Source organism: Elephantulus edwardii, unplaced genomic scaffold (genome assembly GCF_000299155.1).
Source record: "Elephantulus edwardii isolate Elephantulus edwardi_28Jun2011 unplaced genomic scaffold, EleEdw1.0 scaffold00015, whole genome shotgun sequence".
Taxonomy (NCBI): Eukaryota; Metazoa; Chordata; class Mammalia; order Macroscelidea; family Macroscelididae; genus Elephantulus; species Elephantulus edwardii.
In genome coordinates, this window is record NW_006399765.1 from 11438101 (window position 1) to 11460546 (window position 22446).

The 22446-nt window shown below is 38.2% G+C and overlaps 1 protein-coding gene across 2 annotated transcripts in view; it reads left to right on the top strand.

Moving 5' to 3' along the window:
* Nucleotides 1-11126: 11126 nt before the first annotated feature.
* Nucleotides 11127-22446, top strand: part of RALGAPB (Ral GTPase activating protein, beta subunit (non-catalytic)) — an 89189-nt gene continuing 77869 nt past the window's right edge. The window contains exons 1-4 of one of the 2 annotated variants that reach the window (XM_006881523.1): nt 11127-11339; nt 16517-16719; nt 18134-18297; nt 21333-21519. In XM_006881523.1, the coding sequence (XP_006881585.1) occupies nt 11154-11339; nt 16517-16719; nt 18134-18297; nt 21333-21519 (740 nt within the window). In that variant the 5' untranslated portion in view covers nt 11127-11153. The remainder of the gene's footprint in view (nt 11340-16516; nt 16720-18133; nt 18298-21332; nt 21520-22446) is intronic. The other variant, XM_006881522.1, reaches the window with a different exon arrangement.

Sequence of the window (22446 nt, forward strand, 5' to 3'; positions counted from 1 at the left end):
TGAGTTGACATTTGAAAGCTCTTGGAATACAATCAGTAAACAAAGGCATATTGTTATCAAATGATCGCCAGCAGTTTTCTGTTGTTTTTTGCTACCTCCATAACTCAGCACAGTTGTCATGTTGACTGCTACTGAGCTGTGGTACCATAATTGATTTTTCTTGTTTTTCTCACGGTGAAACTTTATTAGACAGCCATTATAACCTGTTTCTATCTTCATACCTAATCTTAGGACAGCATCTGACGCATAATGTTTAATAAATGTTTGTTGAATGAAATGACTGATGTCTGCTTTTACTTTATGAAGTTTATAAAAATTGTTATCTTAGTTAGACTTTCAGTTTCTGGGGACAGGAGTGATGTTTTATTCTCTATTGTATCCCCTGAGCTTGGTGCACATGTAATAAATACTGGTTGAATTAGTTGACGTAATTAATGTCAGGCTGTGGGCTTAGGACTGTAGCATACATTAGTGTGTCGATCATTTTGGTAATGTTTAGAACATACTTTCATTTTACAGTGTTAATGGTGTTTTTACAAGCCAAAAGTGATCAGCCAGCACACAGTCACCTGACAGTGGGAACTTCTGGAGAGGATACCTAGAGAATGGGTATGTGTAATTGAGAAGGAAAGTTAGGAATCTGTAGGGTAGCACTGAGTTCTTTTTCCTCCTACTATGTTGGAGGAAGATTCATCAACAACCTGTATTATGCAGATGACACAACCCTGCTTGCTGAAACTGAAGAGGACCTGAAGTGCTTGCTGCAGAAGATCAGGGACTACAGCCTTCAATATGGATTGAAGCTCAACATCAAGAAAACAAAGATTCTCACCACTAGGCCGATTGGCAGCATCATGATGGATGCTGAAGAGATTGAGATTGTTAACAGTTTTAGTTTGCTTGCCTCCACAATCAGCACTCTTGGTGCCAGCCACCAGGAAATCAAGAGACAAATTGCAATGGAAAAGTTGGCTGTCAGGGACCTCTCCAGAGTACTGAAGAGCAACGATATCAGTCTGGAGACTTAAGATACACCTGATCCAGGCCATACTCTTCGCAATTGCTTGGTATACATCAGAGAGCTGGACAAGGAATAAGGTTGATAGAGAATTGATGCCTTTGAGCTGTGGTTCTAGAGAAGAGTTTTGAATATACCATGGACCGCCAGGAGAACAAACTGGCTTGTCCTAGAGAGGGTAAGCCAAGCTGCTCTTTGGAGCAAGGATTCTGAGGCTTCATCTGACATACTTTGCAAGGAGGGATCAGTCCTTGGAGGGAGACATCATGCTTGGGAGGGTGGAGCGACGGAGAGAGAGAGACAAAATCGGAGAGGCCACTTGATACAGAGACTGGGATAATGAAGGTAAATGTGTCGGATACATTGAAGCACTGGGTAGAGCAGGTTTCAGGGCAGTTGTACATAGGGTCTCTGTGTCGCAGGCGACTTGACGGCATGTAACAACAACATTTACTTCTGAAATACTGAAGATGGGAGCTTTTGTGTTAGCAGCTAATTAGATGGCAGACAGAGCCTAGTGGGAGAGGAGACACAGCATCCTTAACATAATAATCAAAAGCCTTAATCATGCAGCAATGAATGAATGGAAATCCAAAATCTCTGTAAATGCTCATTAAAATTATTAAAAAAAAAGCCTTAATCATTTGAACTTAGTGACATGCTCTTATATCTCACTGCAGTGCACACCTTTTCCGTCATGCCGTATATTAGCCCCGTTGGAATTTGCTGCTGGTCTTCTCTCCCTTCAACCTGTTTGAGATACTCTGATCAAATTAACAAAAATTTAATTCCTGTTCTTTTCATTCCTGCATTAAAATTTGTCTCATTTTTTTATCTTCAGTTTTTACTGAATTTCAGTTTTCCTGTGCTAGCATTCACCGTTCTTAAAAACTGGTTACTGATTATCTTTGAAGACTTATCTCCTATGTACAGCCTTCTCTTGTTCCACTCTGGAGTTTTAGCTGCTAGTGCTGTTTTTATGCTACCTGAAGCCAGTGCCATCTGAATATTTTTTTCTGCTTCTTGTTCTTATCTACTCAGCTTTACTACTTCTGTCTAAATTCTCACATTCCTTCCATGTCTAGTTCATATGATCTATACTCCATAATGTTTCCCCTGATAGTACTGTTATTCCCCCTCTCAACACCTTTCAAACAAATGAAGTCGTTCTTCTCTGACCTTCCATTGCACCTTACCTGTAACTCTCTTCTGCTATCTAATACTTTAAAGTTCTACCTTAAGTTAACTAATGCACAAGTCTCACATTGCCAATTAAACTATAAATTCATTGCAGATAGAGACTAAAACCTATAAATTTGTCTTCATTAGTTTATTACTGTGAATTATACATTAAAAAACAACCCCAAATTTATTGCTGTTGAATAATTTCTGATTTATGGAGACCTCTGTCCATTACCAAGGCTATAAATCTCAGGAGGAACTACTTCATCCTTCTCTCATGACATGGCTGTTGGATTCAAACTTTGGACCTTTTGGTTAGCAGCCCAACATGTAACACACTGTTTATTAACTTAAATAAGCAAACTTGGTAGTTTTGCTAAAGTCTGAGTATTCACATATATAGTCAGAATGCTGACATGTACTTAATAATTTGGTAGCATAAAGATTTATTGGAGTGGTTTTCCCTGATTTATGTCTCTCTCCAGACCAAGGAATCTCACCCAGAAACCCCTTTAATAAAGTCGCTTTAAGCTAAAAACAAAAAAGATTTGTTGTGGGAGAAAGATGGGCAGTCTCCTCCTGTGCGATTAGTAGCCTCTGAAAACCTGCTGGAGGGTTAGCTATGGGACGGTTCTGACCCAGCAACAGATGGTACTCAACAACACACAGTAACAAAGATTTATTAATAAAAATTTATTACATTATACCAAGTTATATAATTCAGTTAATATTGTTTGCATTTCTCTGTAATCTTGCTAATCTTTAGACTGCAGTATATTTTTTACACTAATGTTTTTGTTCGTTTTGGGGTGTGCGTGTGTGTGTGTGTGTGTGTGTGTGTGTGTGTGTGTACCATTGAATCAGATCCGACTGGCACAGGAAGAGTTTACACCTCATTCTCCAGTGGAGCATCTCATGGGTTTGAACTGCATGCCTTTGGGATTGATTGACCAGTATATTTTTATTTTGTTGTAATCATGGTATATTTTTCTACCTTCATTTCATAACTCATTTATTAACTGGCTGCTATGAACTGGGCAACGCTGGTGGCCTGTGGGTAGGGAGTTGCGTTGCCTACTCAAAGGCAGCAGTTTGACTTCATCTGCTGCTCCTCAGGAGAGAAATGGGCAGTCTCTGGCCAAGCGATGTGTAGTTTTTGTAAATGCACAGGAGGGTCAGTTGTGAGCCGGTTCTGACTCGAGCATGGAGTGAATGCGTGTACTAAGAATTAGGGTACGTTCCAAACATTTGACACATATTGATTCTCTTCATCACAACAACAGTGAAGTTGGCAGTTATCTCTATTTTATAGACGAGGTTGCTTAGACACAGAGGTCAAGTATGACTTACAAGGCTATACAGTTTGCAAATGGTGGAGCTGGTATTTACATTAAAGAAGTCTGGTTTTAGAGCTGTGGCTTGTAGACTTTCTTGATAGTTTTATGCTGTCAGTATTTAATGGCTACTTGGCATTAGTATGCCCTACTTAGTGAGGGTATCCCGTTATTGTTAGGTAGTTCCAAATGATGGCCACTTCCCTGTCTTACGTACAATATGACAATGAACATTTTGTGTTTTTCTATTGTTTTGTGAAGAGACTGGTTTTTTTGGGTCAAGTCTTCCAGTAATACTGCATTTCCTGCAGTGTATTGGCAACAACGCTCAAGCTGTCTTTGGGTGAATAGTTAGAGAAACGGCTTGCCAGCCTGATGTGCCTTACAGGTATGCCACTTTATTGATAGAAAGGAGCCACTAACAGCCCCAAGACAAATGGGATGAAGGTGATCAAAGCACAGCATTGGAAGACTGATCTGCCATGGTGCTATACGAAGAGGTTGATGGCAGTGTGCCTATCCTGGGTCGAAGGGTCCAGGCTGTGCAGCGGTCCTGACTCCTGAAAGCAGGAGTGCTTTCTGGAATCTCTGCATTTGTTGCCTTGCACATTCTGCATTGCAACAGCAAGAGGAGGTTGATCACTGATAAATCTAGAACAGAGCTCACACCACGTGCCACCCCAGGCTCCACCCTCACCCTTTTTTTCCCTAACAGCAGCAAAAATGAAACAAAATTAAGTGAGAGACCTCCATAGTTGGATTATAAGCTCCACCCTACCGCTGATTTGATGTCCCAGGACAGCAATATCTCATCCTTAGTTTATGTTTCATTCCCACTACCACACACAAGAGTATTGCTAATTCATTTGCTAAAACCAACATAATCCATTTTCTTTCTTCAGAAGCATCAATTGGCCCACCAAAACGAAAAAGCAAATAAGTAAAAATTACATAAAACCCCACAAAAACCAGACCACTTCTGTGTAATCACATCATACTCCTAGAGAGAGCCCCTCCTACTCATAGGTTTCTGAGACGAAATGTTTATGGACGAAGAAGGCCTATCTTTCTCCAGAGGGGCAGCTTATAAAAGTGCCAGTCTTTCAGTTAGTAGACTGATAGCATAAACTGTGCTACCAGGGCTTCTTAAACTTGGCCCACAGCTGGGTTCTTTGTAGCTCATATTTGTGGAGTTTGTGTCTGTTTTTTTAAAAACTTATTTACCAACTTTTAAAGACTAAGCAGAATTATCTAAAGTGTCTCCTTTTAGTGAAAAATCAGACTTCTTGGCAACACTGTGTCTAACTTTCTCCATGGTGATGTGATAGCTAGAGCTGAGTAGTGGCTATACCCTTTAAGCAGAGCCTGGCGTCAGTGTATATAGTTTGCTACAGTGCTCATCCTATCCACTTTATCACTTGTGTGATTGGTTCCTAGACCAACAATTTTCCCCATTTTTAAATAGTAGATTCTTGATAATGGCCACATTATTATTCTGAAAAGAAATTAATGAATATAACCCAAAAACACACAGTTAAAAACAAGAAATACCCTTAACTGTAGCAAATGAAAAAGAATTTACTATCTTTCCAATAAGAAGTGTTCATTACTTCTGTATTGGAGGGTATAATGCAGCAGTCAGATGTTTGGTCTTCTTTTAAGTTAAGTGAGAAGGGAAAAACATGACACTTTTAATATGTGTAATTTAGAAATAAAGCCCAACTGTGCTGTTTCTATGATCAGGTTCCTGATAACAGTGTGTTGTATTAGCAGTGAGATATTATAAGGGCCTCAGCAACAGTAGCAGAGTTCAGCAGGGCAACAAATGCTGGCGAGACTGGAACTCTTATTACTCATTGCTGGTGGGAGTGTAAAATGGTACAGCCACTATGGAAAGTGGTCTGTTTCTTTCTTAAAAAGTTGGAAATAGGCATACCATTTGACCCAGCAATTCCACTACTGGGAATATACCCTAAAGAAACCAGAGCCACAACTCATACAGATGTTTGCACACCCATGTCTATTGCTGCATTATTCACATTAGCAAAGAGATGGAAGCAACCCAAGTGCTCATCAGCAAATGAAAGGATAGAAAAACTATGGTACATTCACAAATGGAATATTGCACAGCATTCGAAAACAGTGAGCTCGTATACTAAGTGAGATATCTCAGTCACAAAAGGACAAATACTGCATAACACTGATGTGATTAAAAAGGACAGACATGGGAGGGGTGGGGAGAGTATGGGAAAACAGTGGATAGATAAGTAACATTGCATTAGGACAGATAAGAGGAAGAATTGTCTGAATCTATGATTAGGCATACGTATGACAACAATCTGGAACAAGGGGTTCACTGTGGGATGGGCATGGGGAAGAGGAGGGAAGGGGAAGAAAATGTGTAATGAATAATAAGCTATAAGCAGCATGCCCATTGTGATTTTTTTTTTTAAATTGGTGAACAGTTCTTGGCATGATAAAGTTCCAAAGAAAGTAGCTTTTATACCCAATTTACATGATAATGACATTACTGCCAAATTCAGTGTATTAAAAAGAGCTTAGACAGTTAACAAAAGAATGATTTTCTGGCAGACATCCAAAAATTTTGTATGCTATACCATGATTGTTTATTATACAGGAACTGTCTTGCAGGATGTCTGAAATTTCTGACCCTTCTCATAAATACCAATAGCCTAGCCCAGTCATTGTTACCAAACACACACTTAATATTCCCAAAATGTCCCTTAAGCCACTGTTCTTCCCCATTAAAAATCATCGCCCTCGTACGTGATTATGTCACCTTGGCTGTATGTTCTGATCAGAATTGAAGTTTTATCACTTGTTTTGTTAGTTTGATAGGTAAAATACCTCAGTTGTTTGGGATTTCTTTGAGTTTCCAGTTTTTTTCTTACCACATAAGAATCTCCTCCCTTTCAATTAACTGCCTCTGAAAACCCTCAAGAGGGTCAGTTATGGGTTGGTTACAACGCGATGGTACACAACATAATAAATGTAATACATTTCTTTATCTTAATATTTTTTGGTCCATACACATGTAGTTAAAATGCCATGTTTGCCTATTACATATATTTTAATATTTTAAACTTGTTTGTTGTGTAATTTCTGTGCCTCTTTACATATTTTTTTAAAACATTTATCCAGTTAGAGTAGTTTTAAGGATTTTTGAGTTAGTAAACCTGTTTTGATTGATCTGTCATAGTGTACTTTTAAAGACATATAAGTCTTCAGAATTTGGAAATATGATACCAAATTAAAAAACCAAACCCGCTGCTGTTGACTCTTAATCTTGCTCACTCTCAATTGATTGCCAATACTGTAACTCTTTCAAGGAGGAAACTATCTCATCTTTTCTCCATGGATCAGCTGGTAGTTTTGAACTATTAAACTTTGAGTTAGCAGCCCAACACAATGCACCACACCAGCAGGGCACATAAAAATAATTGGTACAAGAGTAGAAAAGTAGTTGGACACAACAGATTCCTTTATAAAAGATTTTAATAGAGGACAGTTGAAATTCATAAAAGTCTTCACTTTCTTCATCTTTGGCATTAGTGTTTGGTGTGTAAATTTGAATAAGTTATAATAACACATTGTTGCAAATGACGGCAAATGTGTTTCTAAGCACGGCTGTCAATTTAAAAAGTGTGTGGCAACGTGTTAACTCGTCTTTCTTGTAAGTGTATTGATACTATCCTATCACTGACAACATTGCCCTTCAGAATCTTGAAATGTTCTTTTTGATGAGGAATTTGACATTATTCTTCTTTGTCATTCTTGGTATAGTAGACCATAGAATTGTCTGATTCAGTATGGCCAATACCTATCAGTTTATTGTTGTTACGTGCCATTGAGACAGAACCAAACTTGTAGCTGACCTACCAGTGGGTTTCCGGAGGCTGCAAATCCCACAAAAGATTACCCATCCTTCTTCCCTGGAGCAGTGGGTTGGTTTGAACAGCTTACCTTTGGCCAGGCTGCACAACTTAGTGATTTTTAGATGTTGCATTTCATTTTTGATGACTTCCATTTTGCCTTGATTCATAACTTTGTATAGTTTTTTCTGATTATTAATGAGTATTTACAGATGTTTCTCCATTTTAAGTAATGCCTGATTATCACATGAATGTCTTGCAAGTTTTACTGTATCCATGTTTTTATGGCTGACTCTAGTTTGAGGAGGCCATTCTTTGCTAGTCATATTTTGAGTGTCTTCCAACTTGAGAGATTAAATTTCTGGCACTGTATCAGCCATGCATTTTCTGTGACCCGTTTTTTTTTTCAGGAGGATTTTCTTCAGGTTTGTCTTAGTTTGGAAGCTTTGTTGAAACCTGTCCACTGTGAGTGACTGTTAGTATTTGAAATACCACTAGCATAGCTTCCAGAATGACAACACACTAACCTCTTCAGTACAACACACAGAGAAGTGATGGCATACTAATCATGGAATGAATTATAGATATAGATATATAGATGTATACCTTTTGGTCCAGTAATTTTACACCTAGGTACTTATTCCATAGAAATAAAAGGGCCACTGTTTAAGACTATACGAACAAGAATGCTTTTTGCATCATTTCCTGTGACAGACAGTGGGAAATGAAGTCATTGCCCACCACTGGGAGGTGGTTAAAGAAATCAAGCCATGTCTGTGCCATGGGATATTACATGCCCATTGAGAAGAATTTATTGTATTAGTTGTCTTAGAACAATATGAATGAATTTTTGAAAGGGAAAAAACAAGATCTAGAAGTGTGTTTATTGTAGTTAAAACATAATCCTTGGCTGTGCATTTATACGATCATAATTTAATTAAGAGTGGAGCAAAATATGGGAGGAAACATTGGATGTCCCCATGGAAGGAAGTGAATTATCTATGCAAGGAAGTAAATTAATGTAGGCAGAGAATAAAGTCAAATAGAATATGAAAAGAATGAAAAGCCATGCTAGACAAAATACAAGTATTTTTTTTTTATGTGCTTATGTAAGAGAGGCTATGTAGTGCCTACATGTATATTATATACTGTTTGTATGCTGTATGTGTTTGTGTGCTGGTTAAAAAGATCAAGAAAAAAAATATGTGATGCAAGACATTTTTTGGTGTTTGTTTTTTGATGTAAGACATTTTTTTCTTCTGATGAATATGAATCTTTTTTTAAAAATTTTATTATTTTGTGTGTGTATAACGTCAAATCAGATCTGACTGGTACAGGAAGAGATTGCCCCTCCTTCTCCAGCAGAGGAATATGAATCTTTATCAGAGCTTTCCCCTACTCTTCTGTGTTTGATAGTGTTTCTTTCAGGAGGACACAAGGATATCCTGGGGAATATCTTCTAAATTCTGAGGAACTTTAGTAATTAGTTACATCTACTTTTCTTTGATTTCTAGATGTCTTCTTAGACCCTGCTGAGTCCTCTCTCCTTTGGATTAATTCTGATTAGTCCATCCTGCATTCTTATTTCCCTCTTGATACAGAGATAGGAAGGGACTAGAATATTCTCTCAGTGGCTTTAGCCCAGAATACTATGCAGATTGAATGAGATAAAATTTGGGAATCAAGTGAGGATGTTTCCTCTGGAAGGAAAGAAAGATAATTTGGGAGCAGACTGAATGACTTTGACTTTTAAATAGAGAAGTTTTATCTTATATTCTCTAGGCCTGTGATTCTCAAAATGCCATTTGCTCTTTAAAAAAACAAAAACAAACCAAAAAAACACAACACATCATGGTGTTTGATGAGCTAGAAAAGTGTTCCGGAGTAATAAACTATGCTATTCTCTTTCTAGTTTCAAGAAAAATTAAGGGATATCACTTTCTTAATATAAAAATGAATTATTTTCATGTGTTCTGCTTAAACTTTGCTGACTAGGAAGGGCTAACCTTTTCTTTCTTCTTTTTTTTTTTTTTTATTAATGAAAGTTTTACAGAGACTTGAGATTTCCATTCATTCATTGTTGCACTTTTCTCCCTGCCTTCCCCCCCCGCCCCCCCAGTTTGCTCTTCTTTTTGAAAAGTAAAAGAAAAATTCTTTCATTGTTACATAATCCCTCCTCCCAAGTCCACGCCACTAAGCAGCCTTCATTCTGGATTCCTGTCATGACAATAATACCTAATCACATACCCCTTTTAAACAGTTCTCTCCCTCATCTGTTTCAATGCAGTATACACCATTTATCCCATCTTTCTCAGTCTCCCCCCAGACCCAACGTCAGTTGCGTTTTATAACAGTAGTACTATGTAATATTTGTCCTTTTGTGACTGAGATATTTCATCAGCATAATGTCCTCCAGGGTCACCCGTTTTGTATATTGTATAATATTTCATGAGTTCCTTGTTTTTCAGTGCTATATAGTATTCCCTTGTGTGAATATACTGCAGCTTCTCTAGCCATTCATTTGTTGATGGCCACTTAGGTTGCTTCCAACTCCTTGCTGTTGTGAACAAAGCCATGATAAACATGGATGTGCATATATCTGCTTGGGTGGTGGTTATGGTTTCTTTGGGGTATATTCCCAGTAGTGGAATTGCTGGGTCAAATGATATTTTATTTGCAACTTTTTGAGAAAGTGCCATACATAGTGGTTGCACCATTTTACACTACCACCAACAGTGAATAAGGGTTCCATTTTCTCCACAACCTTGCCAGCATTTGTTGTTTGCTGTTCTGTTAAATTTTGTTATTCTCACTGGGATGAGATGGTATCTCATAGTTGTTAGGCTAACCTTTTTTTTTTTTAAATTTTATTAATTTTAATGAACATTTACAGAGATTTGGGGTTTCCATTCATTCATTGTTGCACTAGGGCTAACCTATTTTAAGTCTTTTCAGGGGTTATGGTTTTGTGGTTTAGTATTTATTTATATTGCATTTTTAGATATTTCATGGAGAATGCATTAGCATAGGGAGTGGTGATACTTGCTATGGTTGAGAGCATGGGCCCAGCAGCCTAACAGATCTGAATGTAAACCCAGCTCTGCCCCATTGTAGTACTGGAAACTAAGAGAAAAAGCAAACCTCTGTATGCTCCAGTTTCTTCATCTATAAAACAGGAGGAATACATTACTTGATATTTATAGTATTGTTTTGAAGATTGTATGAAAAGAATAGCACGCAGTAATACTTGGTAAATGATACCTCTCAATGTATTTTCTAAGAAGCTTGACTTCCTTGTGTTCCACTGTTGGAAGTTTTGAGTGCCACTGCTGCAAGAAGTGAAGCATTCTCAAAGGATTTTATAGTCTAATTTGAAGACATTGGCGAGGAATTGCATAAGTATGTTACTAGCACAGAATAAATACTCAAAATTGCTGATTGAAAAATCTAGGGACTGTGGTTATCTCGAATCTGGTCATTTTATTCTCTTGTACAATAGCCGTATGCTCTGTTTTAGGGCCTCTGGGGGCTCTTTTTGTGGAGGTGCTCAGACAGCTGCCTCTCAGGGCCTGCATTCCCAATAATCTCATCATAAGACTGTTTAGGGACTTCTTTATCTTTCCATGTACAGTGAAAATATGTTTTACTTTGTTAATTTATGTTGATATAATTTGATGTGTAACTATATTTTTCCAGGTGCCGTTTGGATAGTACTTTAGTGGCACGATGTACTCTGAGTGGAGGTCCCTGCATTTGGTGATTCAGAATGATCAAGGCCATACCAGTGTGCTGCACAGCTATCCTGAGAGTGTTGGTCGAGAGGTGGCAAATGCAGTGGTCCGTCCTCTTGGACAGGCCTTAGGGACCCCTTCAGTGGCTGGTAGTGAGTGTTTGTTAAAAACTGACAAAGAGGTAAGTCTTTCTTCATTTAATTCTATTATGCAAAAATAAAATTTGTTATTGAAGACTTCATTTAATGTTGACTCTATGGATTTTTATAAGGACTAGGCTGTACCATTTTGCTACTGGGACATCCTCCAGCCAGGTTCAACTCTTTGCATGTACTCTATGCCCAAAAGTTCAAGGCACAGACTCTTCGCTCTAGGATTGTGCTCTAGGTTAAGTGTTCTGACTGCTTTTTATTTATTTTGTTCTTGTTCTATACTGTCGAGTTGGATCCCACTGGCACAGGAGGAGATTACCCCTCCTTCTCCAGCAGAGCATCTGGTGGATTTGAACTGCATGCCTTCGGGATTGCAGTGCAGCTTTTTGCCACTAGGCCACTAGAGCTCCCTTCTGACTGCTTATTAGAGAGATGTTTGGAAGGTCTTAATTTCTACCCTTTGATGGCTCTTTACTGAAAGCCTGTCTTCTGTCAAGTTTTCAGGTTTTATATATAGGTTCTAGGCTTAACCCATGAGATATATTCCAGAGCAGTTAAAGACTTCTGGCTGTGAGCACAGGTAGTTACAAATGGGGTTTTATCTACTATCCCAGAAGACAGTGGGTTCTTGGAGTGACTTGGCTTGGAGTTGGTTTGCTCTTGGGCTTAGAGTACTAGATGGCTTTTGCCATTTGGAAGTCATGCACAGGCCTTCAGAAGAGTAATATAAGAGCTTGCTGATATGAGGGCTGACAAAAATCTAAGACTAGAACCTTGTCCCTTGTGTTTGTGGAAACGTGTGGAACTTCAGGCTTCGTGTTGATCAAAACTTCTACTCTCTTTCTTTGTCCCTGACTGGATCATAACAGACTATGACTAACATTAACAAGAAATGAAACTCCCAGAGCAATCATGCTCATGTGAAACCTATACCTAGACCAGCAGGCTGTTGTCCTAACAGCAGGGAAACACTGCATGGTTTAAAATCAAGAAAGGTATCTGTTAGGGTTGTAACCTTTCTCCATACCTATTCAGTCTATATGTAGAGCACATCATTTGAGAGGCTGGATTTCATAAAGAAGAATGTGGTATCAGAACTGGAGGAAGGCTTTGATTAATAACCTGCAACGTGTAGATGACACAACATTGCTTGCTGAAAGTGAGGAGAGGACCTTGGGCACTTATTGAAGAATTGCTAAAGACCGCCTTCAATATAGATTGTATCTCAACATCAGAAAACTGGAAATCCTTGGCACTGGGCTGTGGACAACATCATGATCAATGGAGAGAAGATCAAAGTAGTTAGAGATTTCATCTTGCTTGGATTCGCAGTCAACACCGTTGGCATTAGCAGTTAGGAAATCAGAAAAGGGGAAAGATTGCTGTCAGGGACCTCTCCAAGGTACTGAAGAATAGTAGTAACTGTTTGAAAACTAAGCTGCATCGGATTCAAGCTATGATCTTTTCAGTTACTTCCTGTGCATCTGAAAGTTGGACACTGACTAAGGATGACAGTAGAAGAATTGATGCCTTTGAGCTGTGGTGTTGGAGAAGAGTACTGACTACTATCCCATGGATTGCCAAAACAAACATGTCTTGGAGAAGCTGCAGCCAAGGTGCTCCTTAGAGGGAAGGATAGTAAAACTCCATCTCACATACTTTGGACATATTGCTAAGAGAGGCCAGTTCTTGGAAAAGGACATCATGCTTGGAAGGGTGGCAGATAATCTCCACTGAAAAGAGAGGAAGACCCACAATGAGATGGATTGACACAGTGGTTATGACAGTGGACTCATGTATATTAGGGATGGTGAAGAGGGCACAGGTAGGGCAGGGTTCAGATCTACTGTTCATAAGGTACCTATGACATAAAATAACAATAAGCTGGAGCATTTAAGAGATTGTGAGGATTGGCACAGAATGAGCAAGGTTCCAGACTGTTGCTTGTAGGGTTGCTATGAGTCTTCACTCAGTGGCAATAATAAAACAGTAACACAAAATAACAACAATAATACAGATCTCCGAAGGAGGAAATTGTGTATCTTTCTCCTGCAGGGCTGCTGGTGGATTTGAACTGCCTGAGATGAGAAGCCTTTGGGTTAGCAGCTCAACTTGCTACAGATCATGCTACCAAAGCTTCATGTATTTAAAATACATTTTGTGAAATCGTTAATCTGCCAGTGCAGTCCAGAGCAGGACAATAGAGATGGGAGTCTTATTCCCATGGCCTTTAGTTCAGACGATGAAGGAGCTCATGTGTACCCCTGGGACCATATGGCTAGAAAACAAGATTCCAAAAGTTGTTTGGGTTTGTTGTTTTTTTTTTGTCTCTGTTTAGCAGGGAGTCTGGGTGTGGTCCTGCCAGCCCATACCTGAACAGAGCTTCCCAGGATATGGCCGGGCTGGACAGGGCAGCACTTTTGAGTTTCTGTCCAAAAAGTTTGTCATCCTTTTAGTTTTGTGATATTTATAATGGTCAGAATGTAATCGGCTTATCTTTCCTCCCTAATTTAAAATATTGATTTGGCCTTTAGCATGCCAATGAGAAGCATTAATCCATTTTTATCCTCTTATTTAGTGTTTCAACCAATTAGAAATCCAATTATTCTACTTTCTTCTGTGCCATCCTACCAGTAACATGTTCACAAAGACATTTGGCCTGCATCTGACAAAATTTCTTCTTTTTAAAGCCCTAAACACCTTTTTGCCAGGGAAGAATGTTAATGATACAGTGAAAATAGTTTTAGAGTTACATACTTACTCTTCACTTAACAGCCTAGGTAGGGTTAAGTGCCAAAAGCCAAATTGTTATTTGAAAATTCTTCATTAAGCAGAAATGGAAGATGACTACATCATTGTATAACTGTTACAGTACATCATTGTATAATTTCAGACTACAGAGAATCATGACCTTGCCAAGTCGACAGTTAAACTTTACCATAGCAATCCTTGCACCTCGGCATTTATTACTGCCAATTTTGTATCATTAATGTGCAAAATAGTAGAAAAGCAGATTATTTTTTTTAACTGCTGTTATGCCTGTGAAATGTTGAATTATAAGATGGTAAATGAGGACCAGGAAGACCATAAAAAGCTCAGATGGCCTAGGAATTGTATTACTAATCTGAAGACCTGCAGTTTGAATTTACCATCTGCTCCATAGGAGACAGATGAACAGTTTCTTCCCATGTAATTTACAGCCTCTGAAAATTTCCTGGCAGGTATGCTGTGAGTTGGCTTGGACTTGATAGCTTGAATTTTGAGGAAGGCTTTTAGACTCACAACTAGAATAATGATAACAATAAACTAGAATAAGTTTGGTGGCATAGTGTGTAATTTGTCAGGTGGTTAAATGAAAGCTTGGCAGTTTGAATCCACCATCCTTTCTGTGGGAGAAAGATGGGCAGTCTCCTCCAATAAAGATTTATAGTCTTGAGACCTTGACAGTCACTGTAAGTTGGAATGGAATCCACCATCCTCTCTGTGGGAGAAAGATGGGCAGTCTCCTCCAATAAAGATTTATAGTCTTGAGACCCTGACAGACGGTCACCGTAGTTGGAATCAATTTGATAGGTTTGGTTTTAGTTTTATTTGTAACCTAGTGATTTGAGGCAACTTGCATAGTCTTTCTAGGTTTTAGGGTTTTTTTTTAAAAATTGGTTATAAAGTTTTGGTAATTCCCCTTCTCACACAGTGTTTTTGTGATTGTTTAATGATATCCAGGAAAGTGCTTTGTACACTGTAAACACAATAGAATTCGCTGTCTTGATACTAACAAAGGTAATAAAGGAATGAAGCTCTTCAGGTGTGACTTGTTCTTTTTGAGCATTTTGGTTCTCACATATTATCTCCTTATTAATTTGGCCTAGACTTTTGCCTGTAATTCACTTAAGCTTTTCACTCTACAGTACCTGGAATACATTTTAATCTCCATTGGAAATTTGGTATATTTTCCTTTCCTGATAACATCTTTGTGTTCTTTGTGACTGCAGGCTCCAGTTACCTATCTCTTTGGACAAAGTCTCTCAGCCCTTAGGGTGTGATTCAAATGAGTTAGGAGGTGGAAATTTATTTCATGTAGCTTTGTGTTCTGTTATGATCACAACCAGCTTCAGTCTCTTGTCATCTGTATTTTTTATCCCTTCCCATTCTAAAATATGTTCCTTGATGGGGACAAAGTGAAAGTTGGATGATTGAAAAGTCTTCCCTGTTAGTTAACTTTGCATAATCTAAAAGTTGAAATATGATTGAATTTAGGTAAATGATTCTCTGAAGACACACATATCTGTTTGCAAATTTAAGTGATGAATAAATTTAAAAATCTATAATTTTCTTTTTCTGTTCCTACATTCTCTAAGAAAATGTTAAGACACACCTCAGAGGTATTCCAGATTTCTGAATCCAGATTCCAGATCACTGAATAAAGTGAATATTAACATAAAGAGTCACATTTTTTAAATGTTCATATGCATGTTAAAGTTATATTTACACTAAACTGTAGTCTTTAAGTGTGCAGTAACATGATGAAAGATTTAAAATAAAGTGAGAATTATTAAAATGTGTTGTTGTTGTTGTTGATTGCCTTCGAGTTGAGCATGACTCATAACGACCCTATGAACAAAAGGCCTGTCGACATTTATCAAAGTTCATAAGAGTTTCCGGAGGTACGTTATTTAGGAAGTGGGGGCCACTCCTGCTTCCAAATGTGACAGAGACAATAAATGAGCATAATCAGTTGGGAAAATGATGCCCTGCAATTGGAGCTTCTACATGTGCTTTAGGAAGTCATAGGTGAAGTCCATATAATAGACTTGTTCATTAGAGATTTGCCCAAAACCTGTTTGTGTAAGAGACAATATCAGTGAAGTAGTTGCAGTAGGACAAAGTACAAAAAAACTTGCTTTTATTTACTTTATGTTCTTATTTTTATTTCACAGAGCAAACGATAGTGCCTAAAGGGTAAAAACAAGTGTAGGCTTGATATTTAAAACTGAGTCATTTTCTTAAATCTTTTGCTTGTTTTGAGTACATCTGATAACACGGAAAGTGCATTCACTTGAATAAATCTGATGCATGGAGATGAATATACTTTCAATTTAGACATTTTTAGCAATAAAAGAAGTTAACATTTTAAATCAGTCTACTGAAACTGAGATATTAGAAAGATATGCTTGGTAATTTTGTATGTATATTTTCCTTTCTTTAGGTAAAATGGACCATGGAAGTAATTTGCTATGGACTAACCCTTCCATTGGATGGAGAGACTGTAAAATACTGTGTTGATGTTTATACAGATTGGATTATGGCTTTAGTGTTGCCGAAAGATTCTATTCCATTGCCAGTTACTAAAGAGCCTAATCTGTATGTCCAAAGTATATTAAAACACCTTCAAAATCTTTTTGTACCAAGGTAAGCTATTCCTGAATATCCTGTTATTAGAATCATGATAAAATATGATTGTAGTTGTTACATGCCATCAAGTTGGAACCACCTTGTAGCTGACCCTTCAATGTATTTTTCAGAGGCTGTAAATCACACAGGAAGAGATTGCCCATCTTTTTCCCTTGGGGCAGCAGCTGAATTTGAACCACATACCTTTGGGTTGGCAACGCAGCCTTTTGCCCACTAGGTCGTGAAGTCCCTTATAATATTAATTTTAAGCAATAAAGAGATATAATTTTCTATATTCACAAAAATATTTTAGCAGGTATAGATTTTAAAAATTCTTGGTTTTGCATTTAAGATTTGATAGTTGTGACCTTTTCCCCTTCTATTAACTACCGCCTTCTGCTCACCCCCTAAAACATTCCCCTAGCAATAAGAAGCCTTGCTTGACCATTCAGACCTTCAGTGTGGCATTTTTTCCCAGAATTTATGTACTACTTCCTATATAACTCCTTTGTGAACGCTATTGTTTCGTTGCCTATCTTTTAAAATGTGTGTATCTTATTTTTCCCATGTAGCCAATGTGGAGCAGGGACTGGGTAGCATGTATTTTGGAACCTGATGCAGTACTGGTAGTTCTTAGGTATAAATTAAACGGTTTGTTCTTGTAATTCTCAAGTGGTTCACTTGAAAAATAAGGAGAAAGTCTGGATTGGAGTTCTATTGTCTGCTCGATCCTAACCACAATACTTTTAATTTTTTTATAGATTGATATTCTCTAATATTTTCCTCTGGAAAAATTTGTCCTATAGTCTAGAGAGAGTTCTTTTGGGAAACTCCCATTTTGTGTTGCCTTTTTACTAGAGCAATAACAGCACAAGCTCGTTTCTGAAGGCAGTCAACATGCTTGCCCGTTCTGGGGCTCCCCTGGGATATTCTGTGTGATTTGTTGGCTTTTCTCTGGCTGATAGCAGCTTGAATGCAACTGTGACCACCATGAATTTCCATGCAGAATCCTAGTGAAAATAGGTTTTAAAAGAATTATGAACACAAAGACCATGCTGTTTCAACATGAGCAGCAACAATGGCTGTGGTTATTTTCATTCATTCATGAGAAACCTACTGTGCATTCTTCTATTATGTGCCAGGCTTTTAGAAAATTTTAGAGGACCTGGAGGTAAAGCCTACTTTCTAGTACTCCCTTCTGTTCTTTAAGAGCATTCCAGGATCTTTTAGGAGTGTTATATTGAGATTCAGATGGCCAGATTGTTTTACTGGAGCAGAAGTAGCTTTAAACTGAAGAAGGATATGTCTTTTCCTATCTGTAACTGATTGGGAACTTCATCAGGACCACTATTTACTGCATCCCTAAGTTGTCCTTAAAGCTGTTGTCATCTTTCTGCAAGGCCTGTCCTTGACATCTTTCTGTCTTCTTCAGACAGGAACATGGCTCCAGTCAGATCCGATTGTGCTTGCAGGTTCTGCGAGCTATCCAGAAACTGGCCCGCGAATCATCCATCATGGCCCGAGAAACCTGGGAAGTGTTACTTCTGTTTCTTCTGCAGATAAATGATATACTTCTGGCCCCACCAACTATTCAAGGTTTGTTTGGTTTTTTTCCCCTCTAATGTGGGGTTTTTTCCCCTCTTCTCTAGTATGTTTTTGAACTTCAAATATAGTTCATTTTTAAACTTATTAAGAATAGACATCTTGTTGTTGTTGTTATGTGCTGTTGAGTTGCTTGCGACTCATAGTGACCCTATGTACAGGAGCCTTAAATCCTGCTCTATCCCTTGCCAATCTTATTATCTCTGATGCACCTTTCCCCATTACCCCAATGACTAAATCAATCCATCTCATCAAGGGGCGTCTTCTCCACTGTCCCTCCACCCTCCCAAGCATGATGTCCTCCAAGGACTGATCACACTTTACAACATGTCTAGAGTATGTCAGACAAAGTTTCAGAATCCTTGCCTCCAAGGAGCAGCCTGGCTTCACCCTCTCCAGGATGAACTTGTTTGTTCTCCTAGCAGTCCATGGTATATTCAGTACTCTTCTCCAGCACCATAGCTCAAAGGCATCAGTTCTCCTTCAATCATCCCTAGTCATCGTCCAGCTCTCTGATGCATAGCAAGCAATTGGAAAGACCATGGCCTGTATCAGGTGCACCTTAGTCTCCAGACTGACATCATTGCTCTTTAGTACTTTGGAGAGGTCTCTGACTTTCCCAGTGCAATTTGTCTGTTAATTTCCTGGCTGTTTGTACCAAGAATGTTGACTGTAGAGCCAAGCAAACAGAAGTGTCAACAATCTCAATCTCTTCACCATCTGTCATGATGCTGCCAGTCAGCCCAGTGGTGAGAATCTTTGTTTTCTTGATGTTGAGTTTTACCTCATATTGAAGGATGCAGTCTTTGACCTTCTACAGCAAGCGCTTCAGGTCCTCTTCAGTTTCAGTAAGCAGGGTTGTGTCATCTGCATAACACAGATTGTTGATGAGCCTACCTCCAATCCTGATGCCCCACTTCTCCTCATAGAGCCCAGCCTCTGGATAATCTGTTCTGCATATAGATTGAAAAGATACAGAGATTGGACACATTCTTGACACACACCCTTCCCGATTTTACCTATGCAGTGTTTCCTTGCTCTGTTCTGACGACTGCCTCCGGGTCCAAGTATAGGTTCTGCATAAATATAATCAAATGTTCTGGGATTCCCATTCTTCTCAGAGTCAGCCACAATTTGTTGTGATTCACACAGTCAAATGCCTTTGCATAGTCAATGAAACACACAGACATCCCTCTGGTACTCTTTGTTTTTAGCCAAAATCCATCTAACATTAGCTGTAAAATTCCTAGTACCATGGCCTCTTCTAAATCGAGTCTTCACTTCAGGCAGTTCTCTGTTGAAGTGCTATACCAGTCATTTTTGGATAATCTTCAGCAGAATCTTGCTTGCATGAGATATCAGTGATACTGTTCGATAATTTCTACACTCTGTCAGGTCACCTTTCTTTAGACTCCATAGGAATTTAAATTTTGACATGACAGTTGACAAAACATAGTGCCCTTAAAGGTACAGTAAAACTTTATCATTTTATGAATTTAAGGAGAGACTCGGTAAAGGAATGCACATCTGATACTTATAGGAACAATAACTTATTTTGTTTACTAGGATAAAACCTATAGAGAAAGAACCGGATTCCAAAGTAGTTATCAAAGTAGAGTCTGGAAACTTGAAAGCAATGGAAATTGTATTCAACAAATGAAACCTCCAAAGTCTTAGTGTCTTATTTGGGATTGTGACAGTATGCCATTTATTAGGGAGCCATATTGTTGTTTTCTGCTGTTGAGTGGGAGCCAACTTGAAACTGACCTTCATTGGGTTTTCAGAGGCAGTAAATTGCATGGCAGGCATTTCCAGAATTTCTCCTGAGGAGCAGCTGGTGGATTCACACCGGTGCTTTTGTGCTGGCAACACTGTTCTTTATCACTAGGCTACCAAAGCTCTCTAGATAGCCATAAATGCCTCCAATTTTACAAAAGTTTTGAGGAGATTTCAGAACACTGGGTTGTATGTTATATATAAGTTATAACTTAATATTCTGATTCTAAGTTCCCTTATTGCTTATTTAGAATATGGAATGTGCTTGTACTCTCACACAGATGCAGTGTTGAGGGAAGTAAATGTTTCCTGACATTTTAGTGTTGGAAAGGACCCCATAGTAGCATACCCTGTCTGGTCTCACTAAAAGCTTTTAGTCAGTCTTGATTCTTCAGCTGTCTGCTGCATGCTTTTCATGCCAACATTCTCCAACATAGGCAGGGAGTTCATCTGTTCATTAGGCTTTTTTGTTGAAACTTCTTTTATTCATTTGAGAGAGCACTGAATCCTAACCAGTAGACCACCAGAGATACTCATTTGAAATATACATCTGTAAAACTGCATAATATTCCTAGCTTTGTCTTCAGTTGTTCTTAGTTCTGGGGCTCAGAAAAGAGGACTAGTTCCATTTTCATAGAGGTTTCATAGGTTGAAACTTTTGCCAAGCACTAGTGTCTTTGCCAGTTCTTTGCCTCTCCTTTCCATGAATAATGGTGTTCAAACACCTAAAACATTAAATTACAAAGTTTGGAGATAGACCTTGGATCCTTGCCCTGATTCTTTCTCTTACTGGCCTCATGAACTTGGGTAAGTTACTTAAATATCCTGAACCAGATTTATCATCTTCAGAATCCTAATAGGCTTTCAATATCTATCTTGCAAATTAATGTGAAGATCATGTGAGGTCATATATATGAACTGTTGACAAGAAATGGACTCATACTAGATATTCATTGGAACAATTAATACTTTTCCTTTCTCCCCCATGTCCCCTTTACCGGGAGATTAAAATCTTCAATAAGAGCCTAACAGGGCAACTTACAGATTTTAAAGTAATAATTTGCTCGTCTGTCTATAATTTCCTTTATAAAAGTTCCAAAGCATAGTTAATAATTTTTACTATTAAGTGGTTACTTGAAAGTCACAGCTTAAAATTGGAGCTATTATAATGTTTTAACCAGTTCTCTCAAGTCAGTAAAAATTCAATTTTTAAAGTAAGTATGCCAAAAATATGTTTTCTTTTTATTGGTAAGGTGGCATTGCCGAGAATCTAGCAGAGAAGTTGATTGGTGTTCTCTTTGAGGTTTGGCTCCTAGCTTGTACTCGGTGCTTCCCAACACCTCCTTATTGGAAAACAGCCAAGGAGATGGTGGCCAATTGGAGGCACCATCCAGCAGTGGTGGAACAGTGGAGCAAGGTCATCTGTGCGCTCACTTCAAGGTCAGTTATTGTACTTGACTTTGTCCTTCCTTCTGACTTTAGTGGACTTTTCCTTAGTACTGTATCTGCCTAAATCTTGTAGCATACATTGAAAAGAAGCTGTACTTTAGATACAGAACTGTTTAAAGGGATATATGAATGGGTATTCTTGTAATTACAGAATTCCAGAATGAAGTGGACTTGGGGGAGGATTGCATAACAATGAAAGAGTTTTTCTTTTTTTCTTTTCAAGGAGAAGAGTGAATTGGGGGGAGGAGGTGGGCAGGGAGAAAAGTACAACAAAAATGACTGAAAACCCTAAGTCTCTTTAAACTTTCCTTTAAATTAAAAAAAAAAAAAAGAAGTGGGGGAAAAAAATTTCCTCAGTACTTTACTGTAAAAATGTTGTTTATATGCATACTTTATATACAGTTTTAAAAATGTCTCTGATTATTTTATTAAGATATCCCTAAGTATAGCATAATTAGGTCAGAGGACTTTGAACAGTTTTAATACATTTAAAATGTTATTAAGTTTAGTAGTTGAATAGTTGACTTAAATGGCTTCTTAAAAAACGTTATTGTTGAAAATATATACAACTCAACATAGACCAGTTCAGTTGTTTCTACTGTCCACTTCAATGACATTGATTACATTCTTCAAGTTATGCAACCACTCTCAACTTCTTTCTTCCTCCATTAACATACATGTACTGCCCTCTCAGATTGCTGACTAAGTTTTCAATTTACTGTGGTCACATACGTGCTATCATTGCTGCCTTTTTACAGTTAAAGTAATGGGATTGTATCTAATGAGCTGTTTACACTTTGCTCTCACATACATAGTTCTTAACAGAGCATTATATACTTAAGGCAGGAAATTTTATACTCCTTAAGCTAAACTATGGTTTTAAGAAGACTTCAGGAGATATTTTCAGTGTTATGCTTT